The sequence below is a fragment of the Pelodiscus sinensis genome, chromosome 26 (genome assembly GCF_052426305.1).
Source record: "Pelodiscus sinensis isolate ZL-2025 chromosome 26, ASM5242630v1, whole genome shotgun sequence".
Lineage (NCBI taxonomy): Eukaryota > Metazoa > Chordata > Testudines > Trionychidae > Pelodiscus > Pelodiscus sinensis.
Genome location: NC_143077.1, coordinates 3,313,832 through 3,336,374, shown reverse-complemented (window position 1 = coordinate 3,336,374; position 22,543 = coordinate 3,313,832). Strand labels below are relative to the sequence as shown.

At 51.2% G+C, this 22,543-nt stretch overlaps 1 protein-coding gene across 1 annotated transcript; it reads right to left on the bottom strand.

The window, feature by feature from the left end:
• Window positions 1-5,949: 5,949 nt before the first annotated feature.
• On the bottom strand, window positions 5,950-21,727 carry NUDC (nuclear distribution C, dynein complex regulator). Its single transcript, XM_075909078.2, has 9 exons — window positions 21,568-21,727; window positions 17,685-17,762; window positions 14,066-14,269; window positions 13,525-13,611; window positions 13,004-13,117; window positions 12,372-12,566; window positions 11,330-11,413; window positions 10,037-10,155; window positions 5,950-7,347 (listed from the first exon to the last, which is right to left on the bottom strand). The coding sequence occupies exons 1-9, from the start codon at window positions 21,658-21,660 to the stop codon at window positions 7,296-7,298; spliced, it is 1,026 nt and encodes a 341-aa protein (XP_075765193.1). The 5' UTR covers window positions 21,661-21,727; the 3' UTR covers window positions 5,950-7,295.
• Window positions 21,728-22,543: the final 816 nt, after the last annotated feature.

Sequence of the window (22,543 nt, the reverse complement as noted above, 5' to 3'; positions counted from 1 at the left end):
CACAGGGTGAGCAGCTGGAATTCGCTTTGATAGGCAGCTGAGATCTCCCACAGCCCTGGGGGCTTGAGGGAAATCACCAAAACTCGGAGCCTCACGACCGACTTGTGAGAGGCTGCGGAGGCTCCTGATGAGCTAACTGCTCCCCGATCCCCGAGAGGGCCGGGGGAAGCTTTGTGTCTGTCAGGGTGACAGGTCCCCTCCCACTGCCTGCATCCCACACTGGGACGGTTTGTGGAGCAGCCACAGCCTGGCCAGGCTGATGTAGCCACAGGGAAAAGCGATTCCTTGTTGGGGAAAAGTAATCTAAAGGGGGAGACACTGAAAAATTACCAGCAGAAATTACCACAAAGCTGTGCAGGCACCTAATTCCCTTGGGCCTGTGTCTAATCTGCTCGTGTCTGACTAGGTTCAGCTGGGAAGCTGCTCAAAGGCCTAAGGGCTTGGAGGGAAGAGGCAATGGGCCAACTCTAGTCATGGGCCAAAAACAGAGAAGGAGGGATGGAGACTGACAAGCAGGGAGAACAGAGAACTTTGCAAATGAACCGCAGGTCTGGGCAGAGGAACAAGCAGGCTGTTCCCAACAGCCTTAGAAATATCAGCAACATCGCATCCAGTCTCTCTGAGGCGCTGGAAGACTGGCTGGACTCTTGGATGTGCATGGAGAAGTCCCCCCTGAACATGTGGCACAGTGTGGGTCAGTCTTCAACAGAGACATCCTTTCTCCCAAGCGTTGGCTGGGTGATGGAGTTAAATGCGTGATAAAAAACAAGTCTGGAGCAATCTGAGTAAAAATGCCTCAGCTTCCAGTCTCCTGTGGTGCCCACAGAGCTCCAGCTAGACAAGGCCTGACTTTCCCCTGGAAAAGCAGCCGGAAAACAACATAAATCCCACTTTCCTGGTCTTGTTCATATGGCAGATGAAAACGGGGAAATCCACAAAAATCTGCTGCCCAATCTAAAGCCCCCAGGCCACAAGTCCCATCACAGAGAGTTCTGACTCGAAAAGGATGGAGCCAGAGACTCACTGCTGGGTTGCACGGGTGTCAGGGGGGCTAGAGGGTTTGTGAGGAAGGTGCCCAGACACGAGGGGGATGGGCCGCACGATGGAGCCCTAAGATAGACACACACAGCACACCGAGGGCCCATCATTCTTGTTGGCTCCCTTGGAAGAGCGTCTTCAGACACACAAATGGAAAGTTTAAGCTGGTTCCTCCATGCGGGGGATCCTCCATGCGGGGGATCGGAGCATGACAGCAGGCACACGCTGGGTTTGATCCCAGCACCTTCGACAGCCCACCTGTGCTCCTTTAGCTAGACGGGAAACGCCCGTCACCTGGACCAGCCACTACAGGGATGTGGCATCGCTGTGCAAGTTCGAACCCAGGTCCCTGGGCTGCGGCAGCTTTCGGTGCAGGCGAAAGCAGGGTCCCAGCACAGGGCATCAGTGAGCCAGCGGAAGGGCAGATCTCCACCCGGCAGAGGTAACAGCAAGCCCGGATCTCTAGGATCCCTGCCTCTGGCCCTGTAGCTTACACGTGCATGTGCTATAGCTGGTGGGCGTGGTGCCCCCTAGGAACATGCTGAAATGTAAACGGCTTGTTCTGAAATGTAAAAACAAACTGAGATTGAGCCTGGGCAGCGAATGGAACAGCAAAGAAACCGCTAAATGTCCGACACAGAAAACCATTAGGTTAGTGTAGCTGGGGGGTTGGCTGCCATCCACAGAGCCCTGCATATCCGAGGATCCTTTCACCGATAGCAAAGTGGATACCTGGGCGGGGCTCCTCCTCAGCCCTCTGCTCGGCCACCAGAGAGGAAGGGACACATGCAGCTCCTGTCTCCCTGCACGAGGGACCGAGTACTGGCCCGACCCTTCTCTCGCCTGGTGAGCACAGACCTGCTGGAGCCCCGGCTCTGGGTGCCACTCGGGACACGTGCAGCCCGCCCCCACACGCTGGGATGGCAGCCTGCTGTGCTCCAGAGCAAGGAGAGGTTACGGGAGTGTCCCTGGAGAAGCTGGGCAGAAAGGCGAACCAGCGTGTCTGGGTGCTACGAGGGTGGCGGAGGCCCGGTCCTTGATTACGAGGACCTGTGGATGAGGGGGAACGGGCAAGACATAACCCATCTGGCCTGCCCCTGGGAGGTACAATACATCTGACAGGGAGCCGGGAAGAGCAGCATGTAAGGCACTGTGGCTGGTGTCCGTCACAAGTAGGGAAAACCCCCAACTCTGGAAGAGACCCCCGTGGCTGGAGAATGAGCGGCGGAGGGAGTCTGCTAGCTCACTGAGAACCACTGGGAGGAACGAGGCTCGTGGGGTTATGTTGATGGCGATGCAGCCAGGCTTCCCGGTGCAGGGGAGAAGCGAGCATGGCCCTGTTCGTTCACGTGGAACATCACTGTGGTGTCGTCCGTGAACACCGCCACACACGTGCCCCAGAGGCAGTCCCGCAACACCAAGCAAGCAGGCAAACGGCCCACGGCTCCCTCACGTTTCTGAGGAGGTACAGTTTGTCCAAGCACCACTGGCCCCAAGTCTATAATGGGCTGAGGTGAGTGCGCCACCTTCGGGTGGAAGCGTCTGTCTCCAGTGACCGTGAGGGGCTCGGTTTGGAGATGGAAACTTCCAAGTGACCTGGCATGGTAGAATGAGGGGGCAGAAGCACCCCCCTGCCCACCGGGTGCTTGCCCGGGTTGTAGACCTGGGTCAGCCAGGCCTGTAGGGGCCAGAGGCAAAGGCAGGCATGTTAAATGACACACACCTGTGAACATGTGCCCTAAGTCTCAAGCACGTCCCAGCTGTGGTCATGGGGAGCTGCTGGAGGTTTCGGAGGAGGGGGCTGAGGGCCTGACAGCATGCTTCCAGAAGTGACACTCCAGCCCTCGTGGAGTCCAGCAAGATCCCTAGGAACTCGATGCGTTGAGTAGGAACTAGAGTGGATTTGGGAGCACTGAAGATAACTCGCAGCCTCTAGAGCAAGGGTTCTTAACCAGTGAGGTGGCCTCCCCAGAGGAGGTATGAAGGGAATCCAGGGGAGGTGTGAGGTGCCTCCCAGAAAATTTATCGCAATTGCCTTCTCACTAGATAAAATTCTAAGTTTTATATTTCTTCATAATTAATATTATGAATTAAAGTTACAAACAATGTATTAACTTCTAAAGATCGGCACACTACAATAGCAGTGCGCATCTATCAGGCCCATGTGACACTACAATAACAGTACGCGAGCTTTGCCAACTTTCATCTTCATGTATTATGCAAATTTGTTAGGAAAAAGTTCAAAGTAAAAAGCTCATGTTATTCATTTAGGCATCGTAACGGGGTTCACTCACCCCACAGCGCCACCAGCCGTCAGACTTGGGAATTAGCTCGGACGGCTGCATCCAGCGTCCAGCTGGTTTGCCAGGTCCCAGGGTTCAGGCAGGCCTCGGGGTTCAAGCCAGGCCTTCAGCTCAGGCCAGGCAGGGAAGCCTTCGCTTGCCTGAGGGAAGGCAGCCGTGGGAGGCCCGAAGTTCTGAGCAGACCTCTGTCTCCCTCTAAGGCTGGACCCCCAACTGAGCTCCTTGGCAGAGTTCTTATAGTCCTAGCCACGCCCCTTAGCTTCCTGTCAGGTGAGGGGGCGGGGCTAGGCTGTGCACAAAATGGGTCGGGGTGTGTGTGTGAACATGAAGTTCACTTTCAGGGGAGGTGTGAAGGTAAAAAGGTTAAGAACCCCTGGCCTAGAGCGTATCTCACCTAAACCAAACATCCAGGAGCACCGCCACGGCTGCCACACATTTGGTAACAACGCTCAGGGTGGTCAAGGCGCCAAAGGGTAACACCCAGAATTGGTAACGCTGCTCTGGCACCACACAGCGCAGGAACCGACTGGGGAAAGGGATGTTCGATAGATGAAAATAAGCATCCTTCACATAAAGGGCGACGTACCCATCCCCAGCCTGCAGGGATGGGGTAATGGTGACCAGACACTCATGGGAAAGTGCGATTTCTTGATACACATATTGCTGTTCCTCAGATCTAACAACACACGAGGGCTCCTGTTGCTTTGAGGATGAGGAAGTCATGGGCATAGAATCCCCTGCCCCTGAACTCCCATGGAACCGCCTCTACCGCCCGCAAGGCAAGGAGCAGTCACACCTCCTGCAGGAGCTGCTCCTGAGAAGGCTCCCTGAAGAGGGATGGGCAGGGGGGAGCAGAACCAGATAGACTATCCCACACCCACAGCCTGCAGGGCTCTGCTGTAACATGAGACCAAGGACAGTGGCCAGAGGGGAGAGATCCGGCGCGGGTGCTGGCATGAGGGCCTTGGGCATACCCTCCAAAGGTGGACGTGGGTCCCTGCTGCAGCTTACAAGGGCCTTGCTCACACCCTGAAGAGGGTCATTGGGGGGAACAGCCTGGTGGGGCTGCCCTGCCTGCTACTGGCCTTCCGCCATTGAGGAAGTGTAGAAGCAGGAGGGGGGCAGCAGCTTAAATTGCTTTGCATGTGTGGCCCCATTTCCCCTCAGCAATCGGGGGGCAGGACTCGGTTTCTCCAGCCCGAGGGATGAAGTGGTGCTGATGAACTGAGGACACGGTTCCAGGAGGGTGGTTTTACAAGGCATCTGGCCTCCAACATGCCTCTGCCCCAGTGCCTGCCTGAGAGGCCTGAGGCTGCAGCTACAGTTAGTGCAAGGATGGAGGCTAGCCTGGTCCTCCCAACCGTTTCCTGCTTTGCTCCCAGCTCCAGCTCCAGCCCAAACCAGACCGGTACCTGCCTACGGTGACTTGCGCCCTGAACTGCAGTCCCGAACCAAGGTAGGCTCTCAACACACGGGCCCCAGAGCCACCTGAAGAGCTGGCCTGACTTCTGTGCCTGCTGCCTGGCACTGGGGCTGAGGAACAGAACTGGGCCGAAAGGCTGGCACAGACCATATGTTCCAGGAACCGAAATGTGGTTTCTCTGCCAGCACAGAAGTGCTGCTGAGACACGACCGGCTAGCGGCTGGCCCAGTCCAGTTTAATGTAAGAGCCTGAGATACTTTTTCTATACATGCCATTGGCACACTTGCCTGGCGCCAGGTAGAAAGGCAGCGACAATTGGATGGGGAGCTGCAGCACAGCCTGTCCGGCGGGAGAACGCAGACCGAGTGGGTGGGGAAGCACAAGGAATATGAGAGGCATTTATCAGGGCAGCAGCTGAGCCCCAGCACCCTGTTCTCTGGGCCAGGGCTACTGCTGTGGCAGGCAGCACTGACGTCTGGGGCCAAAATGTACCAAAGCGGAGACAGAACAGCCTGGCCTTGGCCGGCGGAGCACAAACAATCCACCGCGTGTCCCTGCTATAAACAGAACAAACAGCCCAGGCACGTGGGCAGAGCAGACTTTGCCCAACCTGCCCCTTCTGGTGCTGACTAGCCCCTCGTTGATACCAAAAGGCAACTTGTCCACTCCCTCTAATGGGGGGAGGGGAGAGGCAGCAGCAGCGAGAAATAAAGACCAACCACACTAAGGCACCGGGCTGGGCTCCCCGCTGTCCCAGTACCAGCCTATTAACAGGAGGGGTGGGGGGAGGAGAAAGAAAGGGAGAGGCCGCGCACGTTATGCCCAGCCCTGATCTGGCAGAGGGCAGCTACCACAGCTCAGGCCCAAGGGCTGCTCCAAGCACAGGGTGGGACAAGAAGTAGAGGTGGCAGCCCTGCAAGCTAAAGTGTATAAGCCGGGCCTAGGCTCAGTCACCCCCCCCCCTCCCCCCCCCCTTTCCCGGCTGCCCATCCTTAGGCCAGCTGAGTATTCAGAGATGCAAGGCTGAGCGGGGACCCACTTCATTCTCTTTCCTGTTCCATTCCAGGGCACTTCCAACAGACACTAGTGGCCTCTTGGTCCAGCCCTTGTGACTATTTCCATCATCTCCCCCTCCTATCAGGCCACACAGCACCTCACCCCTCCTTCCCACACAAGCGCACAGGCCAGCCTCCCTCTTTCCTTTATTGGACAAGTGCTGTTTTAACAAGGCTGGGAACATGCAGAAAACCAAGTTATCAAGACAGCAGCACCCTGGAGAGGAGAGGAGAGCAGAGCATGGCAGGGGGGGAAGGGGGGGAAGGAAAGACACTTGACAGACAACTGGAAAAGAGACAGCCTCTTGGAAAGGACTAACTTGCAATGGGGGGGGGGGGGGGGAACGGTTCAAACTCCCAGCAAGAGCTGTCACTGCCCAGGGGGCTCCCTCCTCCACCCCCTCCCTTTGCAAGAGCAGGAGGGTCTCAAAAGGGAATTTCAGGACCCCCTCACTTTAGCCACATTTCCCCTGAATTAGGTCCCTTTTCACCAAGCCCAACAATGGGCAAATCAACAAACGAACCTCCTCTCCCCCAGCCTGATTCCACACTAGCACCTCCCCTCGATGAGAAAGGCCACAAAGCGCCCCCCCCCCCCGCTATTTGGAGCAGCAGAGCGATGAGCAGTGCCCTCTAGTAACTGAAATGGGTTTGCACTCGTGTGGACCAGGCGTAAAATCCTTCTGCGGTCGAGAACATGGTGTTTAATTGGCACATTAGCCTCTACTCCAAAGCCCAAGGGCGAAGGCGGCCGTATTGGGGACCTCCCTCCGGACAAATAGATGGAAGCTAGAGGAGCCAACCATTTCTATACCAGAGCAGGGCAGGGCAGGCAGGAAGAGCTGAGGGACTCACCGAGTGCAAACAGGGCTGTATTGCTGACGGTAGAACCAACACTCCAAACTCCACAGCTCATCCAGCCTCAAATTGCTTGATACACAAAGGGCAGGTCCTACAAGAGCTGTGCAGGTGCTTTGGAGCAAGTACATGAGGAGGGGGAGGGGCAGAGGATGGAATTGCCCCTGTTTCAAAGCAGGTGCGTGGACGGCGGCTCTATTCCGGTCACACCTAGATGGGTTCGGAACCAGGGGCTGGGGTTAGTGGGTTCCAAGAGGCAAGGGACAGTCCTAGATGTTCAAACATTGCTTTAGCCTAACTCAAATAGCCTTTTTCTGCTGCATCCCTGCGCTCTGCCAAGCAAGCCCCCAATGTCGATATAAATGTGAGCCCGCTGGCTGCAGGTCGGACAGGCGCTGCTGCAAAGTAAGGCAGGGGCCTTGCATGGTGCTGGACTGACAGCAGTGAAGGGGATGCATCAGGAAGCTGCGTCCGTGGCAAGCTCACTGGGGGATAACAGGAGTGTTGACTAGCCCCAGGTCAGGAGAGGACACTCCCCACCCCCGCTCCATGCAGATCCTATCCTGCCCCATTCCACGGCTTGTCTGAGGCGGGCGGGGGGAGAGGAGATCAAGGGGCTCAGTTGAATTTAGCCTTTGAGAAGTCCATTTCAGGATGCTGCTCCATGAACCTGTAAGACAGAGGCACACTAGTGAACAAGCCAGGCAGGGCAGTGACCCATTCAGCCCTTGCCACGTAGGAAAAGACAGCAGGGCCCTCTCCACTGGGGCCGCTACCCTGCCCTTCCACCCTGCAGGTCTCCCATTAGCCACGATGCAGAGCTTCCCGTGCAAGGTACCTTGGACACCTCATCACTCTTTCTGCTCCTGGTAGTAATATCAGTAATGGTGCCCAGTCACCAAGGCCAGCAGGTGTGAATGAGAAGCGATTAATAATCAGACACACCCTTCAGGCCAGACACGTAGCAGCTGCAGTTGATAACGGGGGCAAGGGAATTCTGATCTAAGCCTGAACACATTCCTGAGTCATACGTGTTTCTGGGGATGGCGGGAATGTCTCCACGGCTGTGGTAATGAGAACAATACCCAGGGAAGGATGTCACAAACCACCCCCTGTAAGGGTAGGCCAGACCCAGCCCTAAGCACTGCTCATCTGGCACTTTGATTAGATTGATGCTCTGCCTGCCACTGCAAGCAGCTTTGCAAATGCTGCAGCAAGGGAGAGGCACAATATCGCACATGGAAGCAACCCACCAACGTTGTCTGCTGCATCCCCTGTGCTCTGCCAAGCAAGCCCCCACTGTCGATATAAATGTGAGCCCGCTGGCTGCAGGTTGGACAGGCGCTGCTGCAAAGTAAGGCAGGGGCCTTGCATGGTGCTGGACTGACAGCAGTGAAGGGGATGCGTCAGGAAGCTGCATCTGTGGCAAGCTCACTGGGGGATAACAGGAGTGTTGACTCGCCCAAGGTCAGGAGAAGATGCTCCCCACCCCTGACCCACGCACATCCTGCCCCGTTCCATCTGCTGGCTAGGCAGAGGGCTACATGCAGCCATAGCAAAGGACAATGCCATTCTGCACGACCCCTCAGAAGCTGGCAGAGAACAGGAACCGAGCCCACAACGTGCCAACAGTCTCAACTTCACGGCCATTCTTCACCAGTCAAAGAACTAAGCCTATAAAGAACTTTCAGCAAGTGATCTTGTGTACAAGAGATCTCATCTACACTGGTCAGGGAAGCAAGGGCCAGCCCAGGTTCTTCCCGAGGGCTGAAGGGAGACCGTCTCAGCTTAGGGTCTGATGTACATTGTGGAACACGTCTCCTCTCCCCAGAAACACAGCACAAAACACTGATGGACTGTTAGCTTGACCAAGCCTCTAGAGCAGGGGTGGGCAATAATTTTTGACTGGGGGAGGGGAGGGGAGGGCTCCTCAGAAATTTTTGAAATGGTCCCAGGCCATCCGGAAAGGGTGGGGCCAGGACACTTTCATGCTACCCACAGACCCGACTGATCTGTGGCTGGGGGAGCGCAAGTTCTGAACAACTGGAGGTTCCCTCTAGGTACCCGTGCCCGACGGTGGAAGACTTTGCATACTCCACCTTACTGCTCCCAGGTCAATCAGGGCCTGGGGAGGGGGAGCACGTGAAATCTCTCACTCCCTGCTCCCGCCCTGCAAGGGAGCACCACTCAGAGTCAACCACCAGCTGAGCAGCAGCTGGTGGTTGACACAGTGCTGAGTGCCCCTTGCAGGGCTGGAGGGGACTTCACACACTTCCCCCACTGCCTAGCCCTGACTGGCCTGGGGACGGGGAGCATACAAAGTCTCTTCCCATTCTGCAGCCATCCTGCAAGGAGTGTGTGGTGCTTAGAAGCACCGCACCCCTCACAGGGTGGAAGGAGACTTTGCGTGCTTCCTCCCCTACCCTCCGGCCAGTCAGGGCTTGGGGGCAGAGGGAACACATGAAGTCTTCTCCTGCCTTGCCAGGAGTGTGCAGTGCTTCTAAGCACCATACACTCCTTGCGGGGCGGGAGGAAACTCTGTGTGTTTCCCCTTGTCCGTGGACCCTGATTGGCCAGGGGGCGGGGGAGCAGCAGGGCCTCCATGGGCCAGATCCAACCCACAAAGCTCCTTTTGCCCACTCCTGCTCTGGATTGCTGATCACAAAACAATCGCTGACAATACTGCCAGGAAATGTACGTCAGTGGCAAAAAATCCAAGGAGGGAGAAATGTTAGCAGAAGAAACTGTCCTGGTGCACTAACCCTCCTCAGTTCTGCACTTACAAGAGGAAGCTGCCTGACCCACAGTTACCCCTACTCCCAACCCCAGCAGATGTGGGCAGTGACCGCCCATGGCCTTGGCAGGGAAGTTACTAACAGAAGCTCCAAGGTGCAGTTATGCCAAATAGGGCTATAAAGACATAAATGTGCTATTGGCTTGGAGACAGCTGTCTAATGTAGGCTGTGGCGGGAGGAAAGATTATCTGGGCTACTAGGTTGAGGGAGATTAATAAGCTTTCACATGATCTCAGTGGCTCCAGAAAGACAGTATCTCCAGCTCAGATATCACCTGCTGGGTCTTACTCCCTGCACTAGAAGCTAGTCCTAGAGCAGGGCTGTGCAACACAGCACAATTCAACGTTTCCATCCCAACATCTTCTCCTAGCCAACACTGAACTTCAACATCTAAAACATGTAATCTGAGTTCTGCAAGTGAATGCAGACAAGCTCCAAGCCAAATCTCTCATGCTCTGTCATGTCACCCTGCCCCACAATTACTCCAGGACATCTGGCTGAGCAATTTTGCATCTCATGGGAGATGGGGAAGGAGGTACCCATGGATTAATTCTCTCTACGCACTTTTTCAGTATATCCTGCTTCTTCTGTTCATCAGATGTCGGGAGCCCCATGGATTTCTGCCGTTGATCATACATCATTTTCTCCACCATGCTGCGAGTTTCACTGTCCAGATCTGACAACTAAAACCCAAGGAGATTGTTATAGATGGAGGAACAAACTACATCCCCCATGGTTTACAAAGATCATTCTAAGCGGAGGTTCTGTAAGACTGTACATTTTCAATGCACCGCAGCATGCAAACTACCAGCTTAATTATATAGAAATTTATTTGTAAATCCAGCTGCACTTACCACAATAAATTTTGCTGCATTCAGGTTGCACGACTACCTCTGAAGCAGCCAACACAATCCCAGACTTTTGAATCATTTAACTTGCTGGATCACTTCTTTCTAATTATGCCATCCATATCCCCACTCAGGGCACGTCAACACTAGCCCCCGAGATCGATCTAGAGAGGCTAATGAGGGTGACCAAAATTGCAAATCAAGCCCGGGATTTAAATATCCCGCACTTGATTTGCATGTTCCGAGCCGGACGCCATTTTAGAAATTGACTAGCCCGAAGTAACTGCCCGTGTCAACATGCGGCAGTGAAATGGGATTCTGATTTAGAGCCCTAACTCGAATTAGCTGATATTCCTCCTGCAATGAGGTTTACCAGCTAATTCGAGTTAGGGGCTTTAAATCGGAATCCCATTTCACTGTCGCATGTTGACGCGGGCAGTTACTTCGGGCTAGTCAATTTCTAAAATGGCGACTGGCCATTAAATCCTGGGCTTGATTTGCCATATCGGTCGCCCTCATTAGCCTCCCTAAATAGATCTAGGGGGCTAGTGTAGACGTACTCTTAGGAAATATCCAGTTACAGTCATACTCTGATCCAAACACTGTTTCATAAGGAGGCACCTTTCCACCTCACATTCCTTTTAACGTACCACCTAATGCCCTCCAGTTGATCAATCACTAGCTGCTATAGGAGCAAACTTTTCTGGAGTAATAAGGAATACATTGTAACTCAAGTCAGAGGAAGAGGCAGTGACATGTTTACATCTTGGTTTCCCAGGACATAAGAAATTCTGCAGTGCCACTTCTAATTCAGACTATATTTCTCGTGGGGTATGGTAAACAAGTTGCCTGACCTACGAAACTAAGTAGTGTGGCAACATTTCTCTCAAGTCTTCATCCTCTTTGGATTCTATATCCTTTTGGCCCCATTTTCTTTGCTCGCAGAGAGACTACATGGTAGAGGCCAAAAGGTCACTATGGTTAATGGAGTGACCATCAGACACGTTACCTTTGAATTCTCCGGATTAATTTTCTTTGTGTTGATTTCTGGGTCTGTGAGGACTAGTTTGTTCCACCATTCCATCTTGTTGATCTGAAGAGAGGAAAAGAGGTGGTAAAGAACTCTTCCTAAGCAGCAGTTTCTCTGGAAATGCTCATATGGGATGGGAGAGGGAGCATTACTTTTTTGTTACAAAGGAAGAGGTGCTGTTCCTGTAGCTCTTTAACTGACAACGTCCATCAGAAGATAAAGACAAAGCCAGTTCTCTCCATTTAACACCAAATGGTAGGAACTGTCACTGCCAGTAAATCTGCAAGGAGACAGTGTCCAGGAGTCCCTATTATTAAGTCAACGGCAATGTCATAAAAGAAATTGCCACCCTGAAACCAGCTAGCACATGCCACACACAAGCTGTGCCCAAACGTTCACGTACCACCGGTGAGAGAGACCAGAACTTCGCTCTGGCAATGCACCCAAATTTAAAAGAAATACGACTCCATTCTCAAAGAGCAAGTGACTAATCCAAGATTGTGGGTACATTAAAAGTGAAGGTTGAACATTTGGTCAGACTCTGGTCCTCAATACACTGTGGAGCAGTATCAAGGCTTAAGCAATACCGTACTAAGAACAGGAGAAGGAAAACCTTAATCTACAAGGTTCCTGGCTCTGACTGACATGAGCCTGAACCCCATCACTCATTTCACCCTCCCGGACCTCATGCAGGATGTGAGAGTTTCCCAGGCCTAAGCCATTCTTTTTAGGTGACAAATCCGAGGCCTGGTCTACACTAGGCAATTAGTCGGCAGAACCACATTGCTTAGGACAGGGGGTAAAGAATTCTATTTTACCTAAGTGACATGGTTAAGCCGACCCAACCCCGGTGTAGACAGCCCATAATCAATGGGACAATCCTAGTTACCTCCCCTCAGGGAGGCAGAGAACCCAATGCCACCGCATTTTACATGCGGACAAGCCCTGAAGATGTATCCTAGATTGAGGTGTTACGATACTGTGCTGATACCAGGTGGACCACTGGTGTTTATGTACTTACCTTCTCCAGGTGCACAGTGACTATTTTACCATCCTCAATCAGCCAGGAGCTCTCCTCCACCTTCACTTCATTGTACAGATCCCCATCAATCACAGGGGGGTGCCCCTTCAGCCCCACTTTCAGATGTCGTCTCTGAACGTCCACCAACACATCCTTCCCCTTCAGCCGGAAGTTCACCTTGAATGGGATGGCCAGCTGCATAGGAGATGGAGGGGATCAGAGAGATCTCTCATGTTCTTGTGTATTACTGATCTAAGACTTTCTAACTAGAGTCCATCTGAGCTAGATGGTACATGCCCAGGAAGGATATGCTCTTTGTGCATTAAATACATGAATTCTGTGGGAGCTAAAGCAGCCATTTGGCAAGATGATGCCTGACCAGTCTCAAGGGGGTTGCACAGGATGAGCAAAACATGAGTCTCAAAGATTGTTAACTGCCAAGTTTTCTCTTCCCCTATGGGTGTGCTACAGCCGTACAGTTGTTTTTATCTTCTTAGATAACCACAGTACAACACATATCACTGAGCTAGTTGATCCTGTTACTGATCAAGAGCTCCACAGTTCATAGCAGCACCAGCCCTCAAGTTTTGAGGCTAGAATTCCTCACTCCTCCAATCCAAGGCAACACTCACATCCAGTTCAGAAAGGGTCTGTGTCCACCGATAGTTCGGAAGGTCAGCACCATTCCCAGAGTTTGGTTTAAGTTTTCCTTTATCCTTCTCATCTTCTTCCTCGTCATCCGTCTCCTAAACAGACAACTGAAGCATCAGTAAAGAGATTTTCAAGCCCGCATATACATTTCACTAGTAAGGATGGCTCTTTAAACTCATATGGGACATTCCAGTTAATGATATGTTCAATGGCCAAGGCACGCCATGCAGATCCAGTAGAGAATTAGAAGGCAGATATTTCCTTTCAAAGCATCAGATTTAAAAAAAAAAAAAAAAAAAAAGAGAGAGACCATCCTTGAGAATCAGTTGCACGCTCCAATTGGGCAGGGGGTACAGATGGCAGAAGCACTGTAGATCTCCAGTGCCCACTCAAAGACAGGGGACACTCCACCCTTTTCACTCCTCCCACACACTGAGAGGCCATGTCAGTGCTGGACTGCTTCACCTCCCCAGAACTGAGGAAGTCTCTAGGAATATATTACCTGTTTGCTAGACTCTGGAGATTCTGTTGGATTCTCAGAGGGTTTCATGGAGACTTCTTTGGGCTCATCTTGTTTTTGTTCTTTTTTCTGTTAAAAAAAAGACACCCCCCCCCCCCCCCCCCGAATAATTATCTGATGTCTGAGAAACTGACAAGTGAAACCTACCGATACAGCACTAGGTGACCCCATTTCCTTCTTTAGAGTTAGAAGTTACAGGGCTGTGCATAACTCACAACTACAGGAAACTTGGGGAGGGGAGGGGATTGTCAGCCCTACTGCACCCTGTAACAGGAAAGCCCCACTTTCTGAAAGGCAGACTGGAATGGCCTCTGCCCTCCTCTGCTCCCTTTCCCAGTGTAATCGCACAGACAGTAAGTCAAACTGCACCAGAATGCTCAGTTGCAATAAGAGCATGAACCTTCTAGCTGCATTATACCAGTCACTCCTGACTGGGTTGCATACCAGCCAACAGCTCTAGCCCCAGTCTCCATTTAAACGGTAGATGGTGCACACCCCCATGCTCCCCATACTGAGCTCTTACCTGGTCGATTTCCTGTTGTAACCTTTCTGCCTCTTCCTCCGTAAGCTCCTTGATCCTCGGCTCATTATCTTCCTGCTTCTTTTCTTTAGTGAGTCTGGCAGCTCGTTCTGCCTTTTCACGCTGTTCTGCCTCTTGCCGGGCCTTTTTCTCCTTCCGCTCTTTCTGAGCCAACTTGTTGTGGTGGTTGAATGTCTCTGTGATCAACTAAAGGAAGGAGTCCAATGATAAAGGAGTTTTAAGAATTCACCATATTCCTGAACCTGAGTGGCAGCAACTGAAAGGAGACTCCATCTCCTTCATAAATCGACTGCAGAGCACAGACAAGTTCATCGGCAGCCCTGATCTAAGGGTATTTCCCTCTCTTTTCACCGCACTATTTGAGAAGGATAATGGGGAAAGTTCAGAATACCTGCTGATAGGTGAAAAGGACTCTGTGAGCCTGAGTCTCCAGTGGCCTGAACCTTACAAAGTGTAAAATTGGTTCCTGCGACCTGGCAGAGTTTAACAGCTACTTTGCACAGGTGACAGTATAATGGACCCTAATTTCTATACGCAGCTCTGTGCCACAGATTTGTGGTCTCACTTTGTACTATTCACGTAGACTCTGCCTTACTCATCTGTAAAAGGAGAAAAATACTGTCCTAAAACTCAGCGGGCTGGTAAGCTCTGATAACTAATGTTTGTCAATGTGTTGAGATCTACCCCACAAAAGTGGTGATAGAAGTAATAGGTGTTAAGAGTAGGTGTTATAATTGGATCCAGATGCTTTCCAAGTACAGTGCAGAAGGCCTTTCCCATCTGAAGCATGCCCATATACTAGATGGGCAACTATCCAATTTCATATTTAAATAGGAAGCTCGTTAGGGTGAAGAACTAGCATTCACACAGCTTTTTGTAAAGGAACTGCACTGTTGGCAGAAGAGGAACAGCAAAAAGAAACAACAAAAAGCTCTAGAAGCATCAATTTTTACCTTAAAGCTATAGTCTGTAAGAGAGATGTGAAAACCTAATTCTATTGGGTAGGAACAAGCTATCATATAACACTGCCCCAAAGGGCTCTCAGGTCCATCATCTTGCAGTGACTCAGGTGCACCAAGAATATGGAATCTGATGTAAATGGCTGCACTGCTTGGCGGGAGAGTTGAGTACATAGGCAGGAAGCCAGAGCAATAACCCAGCCATTGATAATGCCCAAGGTACTGTGCAAGGCAGCACGTAGTGAACACACAGTTCTGCTATAGGAGACACACTAGCCCTTTTGAAAGGAAAGAGCATCTAAGGAGAATGTCATGCGGGGCAGGTGGGAGCAACCCTGGTAATCATCATAGACAGAAGTTAAAAGGAGGGGAGGAAGAAATTCCTTAGATCAAAGGGTATGAATTTAACAAGAGGAAGATCCAAGAATGTGCTGGCACTTATCAAGGTGAACTGGGCCCAAAGCAGCTCACAGAATCTGGACCTCAGTTAATTATGGAACTGACTGCAGTCCGGGGAAGAAGGATACAATCATTAGTAAATCTTAGACCATAAGAATAGCTGTACTGGGTCAGACCAAAGGTCCATCTAGCCCAGTAGCCTGTCTCTTTATGTATATACCAGGAGTGCAGAACTCCCCCTGCTATGATATTTAATGGAGGTTGGAGAAGCATATTACAGGTTGAACCTCTCTAGACTGGCATCATCCAGGGTCCGGCATGATTTCAGTTAGCTGGATGTCCACTTAACATGGATGTGGCCAAGTTTCCCGCAGTGCCACAAAGTTTGTTTACAGCCACCAGTCCTGGCTCTCAGTGTTCTGTGCTGTTATTCAGCTCTAATATACCCCTAAATGTCTTCTAAGAGCCCAGCGATCAGTGGAAACATTGGAAATCTTGCAAGACACTACTGACTCGCGGTTCGGCAAAATCTCTGGTTCAGCACTGCAGGTCCCGAGGGTGCCAGACTAGAGAGGTTCAACCTGTATTTGTCTGCAGTATGCCTAACCCACATCACGGGAGAGTCAGAGACTGAGATCAGGATCTCACACATACCTGGCAGCACATGGCAGAGTGTTATACAACCATTTGTGGAACTGGCTCAGTTTCAAGTTTCTTTTGAAAGTTGGTTCATCATTTGAGTAGCCATGAACAGAAGCACAAAAAATCTATATTTGCATGTAGTATAATTTACTGACTGTACAGTGATTATCAAAGACTTGCTCCATAGTATGACTATATAAAAACAAGCACTCCAAGTTAGTCAAGCACAAAAAAGTTCTTAAAAAGAGGGAGGAGGTGTGTATTGTCACCCTCCACAGCTGCATAATTCCCCTTACCCTACCACTAAAGCTTCACCTTGCTGCTGAGACTATACACAAGACATTTCAGTCCCAAAGGAAACATTAAGAGTTACAAGGGGTAAAGGGAGAATGAGAGCGTGAAATAGGGGTTCTTCAAACCTTTGTTGGGGCACTGTGTTGCAAAAGACAGAGAAGTCATGTTTTGCATGCAGCATCTTTCTGAGGATCACAAAACACTTTACCAGAGAATGAAACCTTAACTTCTTCTTACGGATGGGGAAACTGCTAAGTGATTTGACTTGCTAAGTAACTTTTGACAGTACAACACAGAAGCCAGGAGTCCCAGCTTTTAGGTCTCAACTCTGACCATGACAGTGGGCAGCGTGCATACATTATGCAGCATTGACAAAGCCATATGGCAGTGCTTCTCAAACCCTGTGGCCTGCAGGCCAGCAGTGGTTGATAAAGCACTTGGCGGTGGCATGCAGAGAATTTGTTGATCACAATCTTCTGGTCGTTCCTTGCCTCCACTTGCTAAACTGAATTACAGCACCTGTAAATATATTTCATAATGTCCCAATATTTATTTATTTCATACAAAAATTCCTATAGTTGCCACAGAAGTTATCCAATAGCCAGTAGGAGAGGAAGTGATCTGTATGGAAATGAATGTTTCCATGAGATGCTGCTAATATACAGGCCACACCCTGAAGAAGTTTGGAACTGCTACTCCATAGCTAACTACAGAAGGCTTTCCGAAAGTTCTGAATACTTCATATTGGAGTGCTGAGATCTGTTCTGAGATTAAATATGAAATGCAGTACGTGGCAGTAGGGTCAGGCATGCCAGGAACCTGAAGGGTCCAGTTCTCTCACACCCACACAGTAACCACCAGTCTCATAGCCTTCAGCTCAGAGACAAAGTGGCAGTTATGTGAGATGGACTTTGTGTTTTCTCTGAAATGAATAAACAAGGTAACCTGGGGTTATTAAACCTGCGGTGTCTGACCCAGTCAAATCAGTGCGTCTGGCAGGCATGCTTTCCAAACAAGCCTTTGGCCAGAGCATAGCCCAAAAAGCCTGTTACCACTGCTCAGTTGTGGATGGGGCAGTTTATTATGACCTTGTTTCCTTAGTATATTTCAGCAGCATCACAAAGTCAGGCCCACAGAGCAGTAAAAAATAATCAGATGGCAATAGGAAAGCACAGAGGCAAAGCAATAACTGGAAAATCTGAAGAACTCATTTCTGTGGTCCACTGAGTGTTCCCAGACAGAGAATAACTTGCTCTGGGGATGGACGAAATCAGTCATGAAGATTTGGAGGAGGGGAGGGGAGTTACCTTCTCTGCTACTCCCTCTTCTCCGCCGACGAAGAAGTCAGTTTTGCGTCTGAGGAAACTGAAGAACGTGTTCACAAGCTGAAAGACAAAAGACAAGGTAGTTTCAGGAGACCCAAAATAAAGTTTCAACCTACTCAAAAAAGCCAAGGAAAAAAAAAAACGCAAAATAACTTTATTTTTGGCCGGCCAGAATACTAAACTGCCACCTGATCAACAAGAGATGCTAGTTCCCATCCGTACTTCTCACCTCAGTAAGGAGAAATTTTTGATGTTATGTACTGAAATCCCTAGCCAAGTCTACCTGAAGACCTGTTAAAAGTTTGGAATCAAACCCCTGTACCTATTTCTCAGATAAATAACAATTAGTGCATTGTGCAAAGCTATGCCTTCTGAGTTCTCTACCTTCAAGAGATTCTCATGAGATTATACAAGACTGAAATTCTTTTTGGTGTCCCCTTCCCTTGAAAGCATTATGACTACTATAGCTACAGTGTGGGTTTTCAGAATTAAAATTTAAAATTGCCTATGTGAGGATATTTTTTTAAATGTTCATCTCTCATAATCTTAGGTCTTTTGCTTATATGATAACCCAGTATTTTTCTTGCATGTACTAAGTCATTCCTCAGCTCTGAGCAACACTGTAGTAGCTGTAGGAGACCTTATGTTATCAAGTCTCTTTTATAAAAAAAAATTAGATCACAACACACTTAAATATGAAGAATTATAAGTTGACTATATTATAATTATACTAAAATAAGAAGTAAAGCACATGTAATTCAGTATCCTAGACTTCGGTTTTCTTGGTTTATCTGTAAAATTCTGTAATTCACAATGGCCAACAATGCAAACTAGGGACTTAGTATCTACCACACTGGTTTAGTAAAGCCAGGCTTTTGCACAGCTGCAAGTAAAGTCTGGAGATCTGAGTTGTTACAATCCCTTATCACCTGTTCCTAAACTTAGTATCTCAGTATCACATTTTTTATTTAAAAAATTGTTCAATCTGCTGGATGAGAGAACTCTTAACAAGTATCCTCACTTTCAGGCCATCAACCAAGCAATGCTCTCAATATCCAAGGAAAAGATAAATGTGGTGTTGGACTGCTTTGGTCTATTTTAAGATTAATTTTCACTAGGACTCAACAGAAGCAGAGACAAGTAGCTGCTCTAATTATGGCACAGCTAAAGAATAGCATTTTGCAAATGGTCCAGAAGCATGGGAAGCAAAAGGGAATTGCTTCAATCAAACATTTGATGGAGAAGCAGACTAGATTGCCATGCTGAAACATATCTATTTCTAGTTGAAAATTCCTGGGAGGTGGGAGAGGAAAAGCAACTAGTACGCACTGAGACTAAATCGCTGCCCGCACCTCAGCTGGAGCTAGGTAAGAGTTTAAACAATTAACCGATAAGCTCATGCTTATTGGTTCATGTTACCATTTAAACTCTGCTAGGGAGCAGGAGTGGGCAGCAGGCAGCCTGGAGCTTGTGGTGCCAGCAGCCTGGGGAGCCCGTTTAATTGTAACTATAACCGATGGACTTTCTATCGATTACACAGTTAATTTTTTTTAAACATAGTTTACATCCTAGCTGGAAGCTGTGCTATGTCAGTGCTGCTGTTACGGACTAACCCAGTAACTCTTCTGATACATAGTATCTCTTAGGAGTCCTAGGACACCTTAAAGACTAACAAATTTGATTTGGGCACAAGCTTTCATGGGCAAAGACCCACTTCGTCAGTTGCATGTTGTTACTACTGTTTCCCTGACTGATGTAGGCAGGTACTTGATCCAGAAAGCCACAGTAACCCAACCATCCTATTTATTTTCCTAGGTCATTTGAAACATAACGTAAGTCCTTGCAACACTTTGAGACGAGTGCCAGTAACAAAATCTATCTATAGTGGCCAAGAAACTGCTAGTGTTTAAACAATTTTGCTTGCATCATGGTTGCAATGCTAGAAGCTGAGATTGGATGACAGAAGATGGATCACTTGGTAAGTTGCCTTGTTCTAATCACTCCCTTTGAAGTACCTGGCACCAGTCACTGTTAGAAGATGGAGCTACGGTTCCTTTAGCCTAGTATCCTGACTCAGGGTGGTCATTCTTATGGGTACAGCATATCAAGGATAGGACTCAATGACATGAGTGACAAACATAAATCAGCCATATAGGACGGGCTTGCCAAGTGGCGGCGCGCCTCGCTCACCAGCTGCGCGCTGCACATGCAGACCATGTGCTGACCGTGCTGTGCGGCCGTGCTGTGGTGAGTAGATTATGTTAATTGTCAAGCCCTGCATATAGGTACTAATATATGTAATGCAGTTGTAGCTGGGATAGTCATTAGAGCATTACAGAGACAAAGCAGGTGTGCTGATAGCTTTTAGTGGACTCTTAGAATCATTCCTGGACTTGTAAAAGAGTATGGCTCCAAAGCTGCTTCTCTCTCACTAAAAGAAGTTTGTCCAAGAAGAGAGATTACCTCACCCAACTTGTCTCTCTAATACGGATACTCAGTATTTTTATATTACATTTATATTACATTTTTATATTACAATTTCAACAAAAAGGGGATGTAATATAAAAAGTAACACCAGTGTGGATTTGTTCATCTTGACTGTCTATAAGGGTTCATGTAGGTTAACAGCACCATATCAATCGACTATATATTGAGAGTATGTGTCTGTCTCAGAACTCCTCCTAAATGGTAAGAGCTAGGACTACCAAATTTGGTATACGGCTTCCTCATATCATAACTTAAAGCACAGTAAAAGTTTGGTTGTGCCAAGAAAATGGGATGGGCCTGGAATGGGGTAGCATCTCATAAAAACATACAGAAAAGAGACAAATCACCAGAAAAGTGAAAGAGGCTGGCTGGGGGCATTTGCCCTGTCCAGGATTGCCACAACACTGAGCCTCCCACCCCTCAGGCATCCTTTAGAGAGGATGGGAGGAAGGGGTGAACCACGTCCCCCAACTCATACGGGACAAGGGAATGAGAATGGTTAATCAATTCATTAGTGGGGGCTGGAGCTGTTCCTTGCCCACCACAGGCAGGGGCTGCTCCGTCCCAAGGAGCCCAGCACGGGTGGGGAGTGCTCCTACCCAGCAGGAGCAGCCCAGCAACAGAGAGCCCACCCTGGACATGCCACACGGGCACCTAGGCCTGGCCAGAGCAGCCCCTGTTGGCGGCAGAGGAGCTGGAGCGCCCCCACCCCCCACTGCCGGTTAACCGTTTAAACACAACGTTAGCCAATTACATGGGGTTTTACATCCTCACGTGCGGGACGTTGCCAGCTGCTTCCCTTGGTCAGGGAGGGGGGGGGGCAGTTTGCTGCAGCCCGCCCCAGAGCACGCGCCCAGGCGCTGGGGGTGTCACAGAGCCCCCCCAGGCCCACGCAGGCCCGGCACAGAGCAAGGGGGGGGGCGGCCGGGAGCGGGCGTTACCAGCCCCCCCCCCCCACGCAGGCCCGGCACAGAGCAAGGGGGGGGGCGGCCGGGAGCGGGCGTTACCAGCCCCCCCCCCCCACGCAGGCCCGGCACAGAGCGGGGGGGGGGCGGCCGGGAGCGGGCGTTACCAGCCCCCCCCCCCCACGCAGGCCCGGCACAGAGCAAGGGGGGGAGAGGGCGGCCGGGAGCGGGCGTTACCAGCCCCCCCCACGCAGGCCCGGCACAGAGCGGGGGGGGGCGGCCGGGAGCGGGCGTTACCAGCCCCCCCACGCAGGCCCGGCACAGAGCAAGGGGGGGGGAGGGCGGCCGGGAGCGGGCGTTACCAGCCCCCCCCCCAGGCCCGGCACAGAGCGGGGAGGAGCGGCCAGGAGCGGGCGTTACCAGCCCCCCCCACGCAGGCCCGCCACAGAGCGGGGGGGGCGGCCGGGCGTTACCTCCCGCACGCCGCCCTGGTGCTGCTGGGCCATGGCCAGGAGCATCCCGTCGAAACGCTCCTCCTGCTCCGCCGCCTCCGCGCTCGGCCCCATCCTTGCCCGCCGCCACCGCTGCTCCCGCGGCCTCAGACCCTCACACCGGAACCGGAAACCCAGCCACCGCCCGCCAGCCAATCCTCGCGCCCCACGGCCCCCTCCCCGCTCGCTGATTGGCTGGAGCCGCGTCCTGTCATCGGAAAGGAGGCGGGAGTTCCACGCCGGGTTCCGCGCGTGGCGTTGGTTTCTATGGTGACCGGCCGCGTCCGGGGCCTTCCAGAAAAATCGGCGAGGCCGCGTGGCCCCGAGTGGGTAGGGGGTCAAAGGTCAGGTGTTATGGGGCATATCCACGTGGGGTGGGAGCCCTAGGACGGGAAGGCCTATATTGGGGTCAAAGGGCAGGAACCACGTGCCTCAGTGATTAAAAGGGGGGGACCCTCATGGGAGCCCATATTCTTGGGGGGGGCCTCTGCCAAGGGAAGGCTGTGGGGGGAGGGGCATCAGGCGTCCTGCCAGGCCTCTTGGGCAGGGTGACCAGGCGTGGGACCAGTGGCACCAGGGCTTCTCAGTCGCCCTCGGCGCCGCCCGCATGCGACCCCGGGCATCCCAACCGCACCGGGGAAGCTGGCTCTCTGCCGCTTATGGGCACCCAGATGGCTGGGGCAGAGCCTGCCCGCGGAGGGCAGGAGGGAACATCCTGTCCTCCAGAATCACTGTGGAAAACACCAGTGGCAGCACACGGGCCCCAGCGGAGGCACCCACCTCAAGGGTCAAATGCGCTCACCATAGTCATTTAAGGCAATGATTCTTAACCCTTTCCATGCTGCTGCTGTTAGTAACCCTCCCTGGTCAATATCATGCAGAGAGACCAGTAACCTATTTAGATGAACCTATTCACATTACTAAAATTACACTGTTAACTATTGGGAGAAGGGATCTG